Consider the following 7,500-nt stretch of genomic DNA (forward strand, 5'->3'; position numbering starts at 1 on the left):
GTGTACCAGTGACTCTGTGGACGCCTCCTCGGTCCTCCCCCTCCTTGCGGGCGCGGAGTCTGATGGCCTGGTTCTCACGGATCACTGTGGCTTTGATGGTCTCCAGGACCGCCACCTCCTTCCTGGGGATGTACGTCCCTGCAGGTCAAAGGTCAGAGGGGAAAACGCAGATTTAAATGAGAACCCTACTGAAGGCAATACAAATAAAGTATATCAAAATAAAGGTCCAATAATAGATCTGATAAGGTAGCATTTTAAATGTCTTTTAAATGGTCTGGTCTTTATTTGTTTTGCTTTTTAAACCACAAGCTCTGAGACCCACCCAGAACGGTTCCGAGACCCGCCAGTTAAGAAACACTCCTCTAGAGTCCATGATGAGGAAGTAGCGTACAAGAAGAGGAAGTAGTAAACAGGAAGAGGGAGTGGTTAACAGGAAAAGAAAGTATTTAAGAGGGTCTTTGAACAGTGGCCCTTTCCCTAGCCACTTAGTATAGTATAGCATAGTATAGTAGAGTATAGTATAGTATAGTATAGAATAGTATAGAGTAGAGTATAGCATAGCATAGCATAGCATAGCATAGTATAGAATAGTATAGTATAGTATAGTAGAGTAGAGTAGAGCAGAGCAGAGCAGAGCAGAGCATAGCATAGCATAGTATAGTATAGTACAGTACAGTATAGTGTAGTATAGTACAGGGATCACCAAATGGCGGACCGCGGTCCGAGTCCGAACCCTGACGTGATCCTATCCAGACCTGGACCATAATAGCCTAATATAGATTTTCACATAAGATGTCAATGTTTCGTTGGTTAGGATAACAGCATTTACTTCAGGAGCTTCAGGAACCATCATTTCACTTGCTGCTGCTACTCAGCCAGTGAAATCTGTGAATTCTGATCAAGTCGAGTCAGTGAGTAAAGTAGCCTACTATGGGGAAGAGACTGATAGCCTGAAACTGGCGAGGAGAGGAAAGGGACCGAGAAACAATCAGATGGATATCTAAGTTAACGATAAGTAAGTTATTTTCAAATCATCGATTGCTCAAAGAGGAGAAGCTAGACGCTTAAACAAGGCTTTATATAACAATACACGGGGGCCAATACCACGCAAAACTGTCACGTCCGTAACGCCAACTAAATATGGATGTGACAGTTTTGCGCGGAATTGCCCTGGACCTCTTCTACATTCTGAGACGGGTGATTTTTAAAAGCACCAATTTGAAGCACCTCTACTAGACAAAGCATATATTTTGAGCAAGCATAGGGTAGGCTAGGCCCATTCAACAGTGAACTGAGACCAAAGAATATTTTAGGATTTAAGAAGGCAATATGATTGATCCACCACAATCTAGTTAAGCCTACATGCATTCACTGCCCAACAACGTGATATTCCTGGGTTTTCAGGATTTCTGGTCAACATAAAAAAAACTAAAAAAATAAAATTAAACTTGCTGATTAATGGGTTCAAGGAACCAGCTGTGGAATATCCATACTTGTTTCAGCTCAAATTGTATTTTAAGTTCACGTTAAGATCTTAAAAATAGCCAAGGCTACTCAGTTTTTCTCCCCAATTACTCTCATCTTGCCTTATTTCTCCTCATTTCGAATGTTGCCTTTTAGGCTACTTATTTTATTTCACATTAAACATTAGGCCTACAATCTTCTATTTCTTGAATTTCCCCTTGGGATCGATCGATCGATCAATCAATCTAAACATGGTATAGTAAAAGTATATATAGTGTATATATATATATATATATATATATATATATATATATATATATATATTATATTATGGTAGTATGGGATATATAGTATATATAGTATGGTATAGTATATATATATATATATATATATATATATATATATATATATATATATATATATATATATATATATATATATAGTATAGTATATATAGTATGGTATAGTATAGTATGGTACAGTATATATATATATATTATGGTATAGTATGGGATATATAGTATATATATAGTATGGTATAGTATAGTATGGTATATATATATATATATATTATGGTATAAGTATAGGATATATATATATATATATATATATATATATATATATATATATATATATATATATAGTATGGTATAGTATAGTATGGTATAGTATAGTATATATATAGTATAGTTTAGTATAGTATATATAGTATATAGTCTTTTGATCCCTCGCCACTTGCACTCCATTTGCACATTCTGGTGGAGGGCCATATTAATGGCCATCCAAAACCAATCACTGTTAAGAGGAAATGTGTGTGTGTGTGTGTGTGTGTGTGTGAGAGAGAACGCTGAGTGTTATCCTCCAACGCTGAGTGAAGTGTTATCTCTGAGTTAACACCAATGCCCCATTGTCGAGGGGTGTGTGTCAATTAATGTGGCACGTCATGGAGGACGTTTCAAAATGTTAGTTCCACGTGTGTTCTGCCTCTGCCAATCTTAGTTAGTTAGTAGGCATAGGCAGTTTAGTGCCATCTAGTGGTTCTTTCTGATGTGCAGTCGTTATGACAGCTTTGCTGTATTGTTTGATTTATGACAGCCATAGCAACCAGGACAACCATCTTGATAAGCAGCAGCACATTTTGAGTTATTTGCTGAATCATCTTTCTACATCCTGTATGTTAAAGCCTTCGAAAAGCATCGTCCGTAAGTTTAATAATTGCTTACTTAAAGTAGATTGTAAATTTAGTGACATTATTTGGTAATTTCTGATAAATCTATCTTTATTTGATAAAACCATGCTGCCTTCTATGTGTCTACTGATCAGCTACTGATGGATACTTTTTCATCTGTTTAATCGTATATTTCTTCAGATATTGAATACATATGTTTTGTATCATTTTCAGTTTTACTCATTATTCATTAAAACCGGAGCTTGGAGGCTAAAACCTGACTCGCAAGTTTTCTTGAAGGAGTTAGACTGGCTGTCAAATTGTGTTGGATACACACAGGGAGGACAGTACAGCTGTAGGTGATATTATACCCACACATACACACACACACACATTATGCGCTAATCAAGGGAACTTCAGCTGTGAGGGTGATCCCCACGAGTGCACTCCGTAACCAAGGGGATTAGTTTCGGAAAGGCCCAGCAAGAGGAGGTAGTACACATGAAGAGGAAGTAGTAAACAGGAAGAGGAAGTAGTGGGCAGGAAGAGGAAGTAGTAAACAGGAAGAGGAAGTAGTGGGCAGGAAGAGGAAGTAGTGGACAGGAAGAGGAAGTAGTGGGCAGGAAGAGGAAGTAGTGGACAGGAAGAGGAAGCGTACCCGGCCCCTCAAACAGCCACTCGTCTCCAGCCACTCTCTTCTGGCCGTTGGTCTCCTTGAAGTCCAGCAGCGCCTGGAGCCGCAATGCCGTGTCAGGATAGACAATTTGCAGCGCCGTCACGTCCTGCACACACACACACACACACAGATTCACAGAGCGAATAACGCCCTAGGTCCCAGGTGAAAAACCTGCTAGTAAAACCTACAGTTAGAACTAAACATGGTGAAGCAGCTTTTAGCTGCTATGCGGCTCAGCTGTGGAACTAACTTTCGGATGACATCAAAAGGCCCCAACTGTAGCCAGTTTTAAATCTAGACTTAAGACCAAACTGTTCTCAGATGCTTTCTGCTAACTGTGCCGAGTTACAAATTCTGAATCTGCCTTGATAATTATTCTACTTTGTCTTTTATTACTTTTTTTACTACTTTTGCCTTTGTTTTTGCTTACTAATTATTCTTTATTGGGGGCCAAGCAGCAAAGCTTCGAGGCAACCCTTGTGTTTCTCTTTGTTCTTATTGGGGGCCAAGCAGCGAAGCTGCGAGGCAACCCATAGTGATTCTACGTATTCTTCTTATTCTTATTATTATTATTATTATTATTATTATTATTATTATTATTATAACGAAACGCTCATTTGCCATTGAACCGTTACAGTAAAAGTTGAGAAATTTGGCACATTGATTCGGTACAGTCATATCTTTAATTTATCAAAGTTTGATGTCTGCACCTGGAGTGCTCTAGCGCCACCAACGTTTCAAAGTTTGAATTGCATCTATGCATTTACCGTACATCACATTTTGAACATTAAGGTATATTTGGAATCCTTGGATGAGACCGAACTCGACGCACCCCATGACGGCAATTTCCGCCATGTTGGATATTCCACCATATTGGATGTCATCAAAAACACTTAAAAGGCATCAAAGGTCACAAAGTTGCTCCGATTTTCACAAAACTTGACGCAGATGATCGTCAGACCATGACTCATAAACGCATTGCTTTTTGGAGACATATTCAAAACCGGTTGCCTCAGACGACCAATCAAGTTTGGTGAAAGCCGCCAAACAGGAAGTGAAGTGATCTCAGCAAGGCTTTTGCGTATCAACACCAAACTCAGTAGAGGGTCTCAGGACCCAATTAGGAGGAGGCTCAATACATTTGATGACTTTTGACCTATAGGTGGTGCTATAATCACATGAAGTGGGCTCATATTTCAGCAATGCTTTCACATATTGAAACCAAACTTAGTATATGGACTTGGGACCTCATCCTGAGGACGGACAATAATTTTAGCAACCTTTGACCACTAGGGGTGCTATAATTTGCAACACTTTCTCGTATCAACACCAAACTTGGTATGTGGACTCGTGACTACAACCTAAGGACGCACAATAAATTTGGTGACTTTTGACCACTAGGGGTGCTATAATTATCAACACTTTCTCGTATAGACACCAAATTTGGTATGTGGACAAATGACTACAACCTGACTACGCACAATCAATTTGGTGATGTTTGAGGTATGCGTATGTGTTGGGGGTTATTGGGGTGTGTGGGAAAGGAGGTTTATCTGTGTATATGTGTGTGCATGGGACAGGGGGTTAATTGGGTGTGTGTATAATGTAACAACATTGTGTTGCCATGACAACTCCTGCTCAACTGCTTGGCCCCCACATTGCTGCTTGCAGCTATATTTATTATTATTCCGCCATGGAAGTCTATGGCAGCCCATAGAACCGTCTGGTCAAAAGTTGTGAAATTTGGCACACTGATTGGGGACCGTCCAATAATTAATGTCACTAAGTTTCATGCGGGCATCTCAAGCGCTCTAGCGCCACCAACAGGCCAAAGTTGGACGTGCGTTCATGCACGTAACTTTTGACCCGTATGCCCGATTGTCAAAAATGAGGTATTGTTGGAATGGTTGGACCAAGCCGAGTTCAACGCATCCTATGACGTCATTTTCCGCCATAATGGATTTTCCGCCATTTTGGATTTCATCAAAAACACTTAAAATGTATCAGGGGTCACATATTTTCTCTCATTCCCACCAAATTTGACACACATCATCTTCGGACCATGCCTCATTCGGCTCGTGCTTTTCGTCTTCAGAACTATTACCGTTCTCCCATAACAGCCAATCGAAATTTGCGGCGAAGCTGCCAAACAGGAAGTGAGCTCATATCTCAGTAACCCTTGCAGTTATCAAAACCAAACTTGGTAGGTGGACTTATGACCCCATCAGGAGGACACTCAAGAAAGTTGGTGACCTTTGACCTCTAGGGGGCGCTGTAATTAAGAAACATGCCTTTTGGCCTGTAGCTGCTCTTGTGCTTATAATTAAAACAAACTAGTGGTATCTGGTAATACTGTTGGAGGTCCTTAGGCTGACCCAAGCCATCTTGTGATGTCATCGTAATTGATTCGGCCGCCATATTGGATTTAATCAAAAACACGTACAAGTTTTCGCAGGTCACAAATTTCAGCGGATCCTCACCAATATTGGCAGAGACCATCTTCAGACCATGCCTTATCAGTGCATTGCTTTCTGGAACAATTGACAGAAGCATTCGGCTGTAACAGCCAATCGAAATTTGCGGCAAAGCCACCAAACAGGAAGTGAGCTCATATCTCAGCAACCCTTGAATGTATCAAAGCCAAACTGGGTGCATGGACTCAGGACCCAATCAGGGGGAAGCTCAAGAAATCTGGTGACCTTTGACCTCTAGGGGGCGCTGTAATTAAGAAACATGCCTTTTGGCCTGTAGCTGCTCTTGTGCTTAGAATTAAAACGCACTAGTGGTGTCTGGTAATACTGTTGGAGGTCCTAAGGCCGACCCAAGCCAACTTGTGAGGTCATTGTAATTGATTCGGCCGCCATATTGGATTTAATCAAAACATGTACAAGTTTTCGCAGGTCACAAATTTCAGCGGATCCTCACCAAAATTGGCAGACACCATCTTCAGACCATGCCTTATCAGTGCATTGCTTTCTGGAACAATTGACAGAAGCATTCGCCCGTAACAGCCAATTGAAATTGGTGGCGAAGCCGCCAAACAGGAAGTGAGCTCATATCTCAGCAACCCTGCCATGTATCATAACCAAACTTACTACATGGATTCATGACCCCATTAGGAGGACGCTCAAAAAAGTGACCTTTGACCTGTAGGGGGTGCTGCAATTAGCAATATTGCATTTTGATCTGTAATTGCTGATGTGTTTTATTGATCTTTTATTTTTTGATGTGAAACTGATGACATGTTCCATCCAGTTCATTCTAATGCGTATGCAAAGGGCGGGCGGGGGCAGGACGGGGTGGGACGGGCTGGGGGTGATTAGGTGGGGGCTGGCTGGCGGAGGCAGTGACAATACTCAGCCCTGTTTCAGCCCTACAAAATCAATTATGTTTTGATGTGAAACTTGTTGAAAGTGTTGATGGCGGGTATCTGCTGAATTCAATCTTGTCACCGTGGCTACTCCGGCCTATGCTGCTTGGCCCCCTCATTGCTGCTTGCAGCTATATTTTTTAAATGATTTTACCTTGTGTTTTAGGTTTTCTTTTTATTATGATCTTTACCTTTTAACTATTCTTTGAATATATTGCCCTTCTATGCTTTTATTTGTTATTATTGTTTGGTTTTGTTTATGTAAAGCACATTGAATGACCTCTGTGTATGAAATGTGCTATATAAATAAACTTGACTTGACTTGACTAGGGTAGGTTAAGGATACTGACTGTATGCAAGAAGGTATCTGAGTATTTTACCTTTATTTTGTGCCTATTGTGTGTGTGTGTGTGTGTGTGTGTGTGTGTGTGTGTGTGTGTGTGTGTGTGTGTGTGTGTGTTACCTGTTGGACATCTTCTCCTGGGTAGAGGGGGAATGGTTCTTGTGTGAGGCGGATCTCCAGGTCAGCGTGACGGAGCTTGGCCTGCCCTGATTGGTCAAACTGGACTCGTCCCTCGTCGTCCCGGGCAACGGGGTTGATCACCACGCAGTAGTGGCGAGGGGGCACCATGATCATCCGCGCCGGGGGGAACAGAACCCTGTGATGTCATGATGGGGCAGTTACCTCTCACTGGCCTGACATGTGTGTGTGTGTGTAAGCTCTGTGTGTGTGTGTGAGTGTGTACGTGTTGATATTTGTATGTGTGTGTGTGTGTGTGCATGCATAGGTGTGCATACTTGTGTGTGTGTGTCGGTGTGTGT

The 7,500-nt window shown here is 41.3% G+C and overlaps 1 protein-coding gene across 1 annotated transcript in view; it reads right to left on the reverse strand.

Annotated features, from left to right (window-relative positions):
• The window catches only part of LOC125287627 (major vault protein), a 35,902-nt gene that overhangs the window by 22,032 nt on the left and 6,370 nt on the right, over positions 1-7,500 (reverse strand). The window contains exons 3-5 of the mRNA XM_048233556.1: positions 7,142-7,337; positions 3,291-3,414; positions 7-138 (exon numbers count right to left, since the gene is read on the reverse strand). Coding sequence (XP_048089513.1) covers positions 7-138; positions 3,291-3,414; positions 7,142-7,337 — 452 coding nt within the window. The remainder of the gene's footprint in view (positions 1-6; positions 139-3,290; positions 3,415-7,141; positions 7,338-7,500) is intronic.

This window comes from Alosa alosa, chromosome 22 (genome assembly GCF_017589495.1).
Source record: "Alosa alosa isolate M-15738 ecotype Scorff River chromosome 22, AALO_Geno_1.1, whole genome shotgun sequence".
Classification (NCBI taxonomy): domain Eukaryota; kingdom Metazoa; phylum Chordata; class Actinopteri; order Clupeiformes; family Clupeidae; genus Alosa; species Alosa alosa.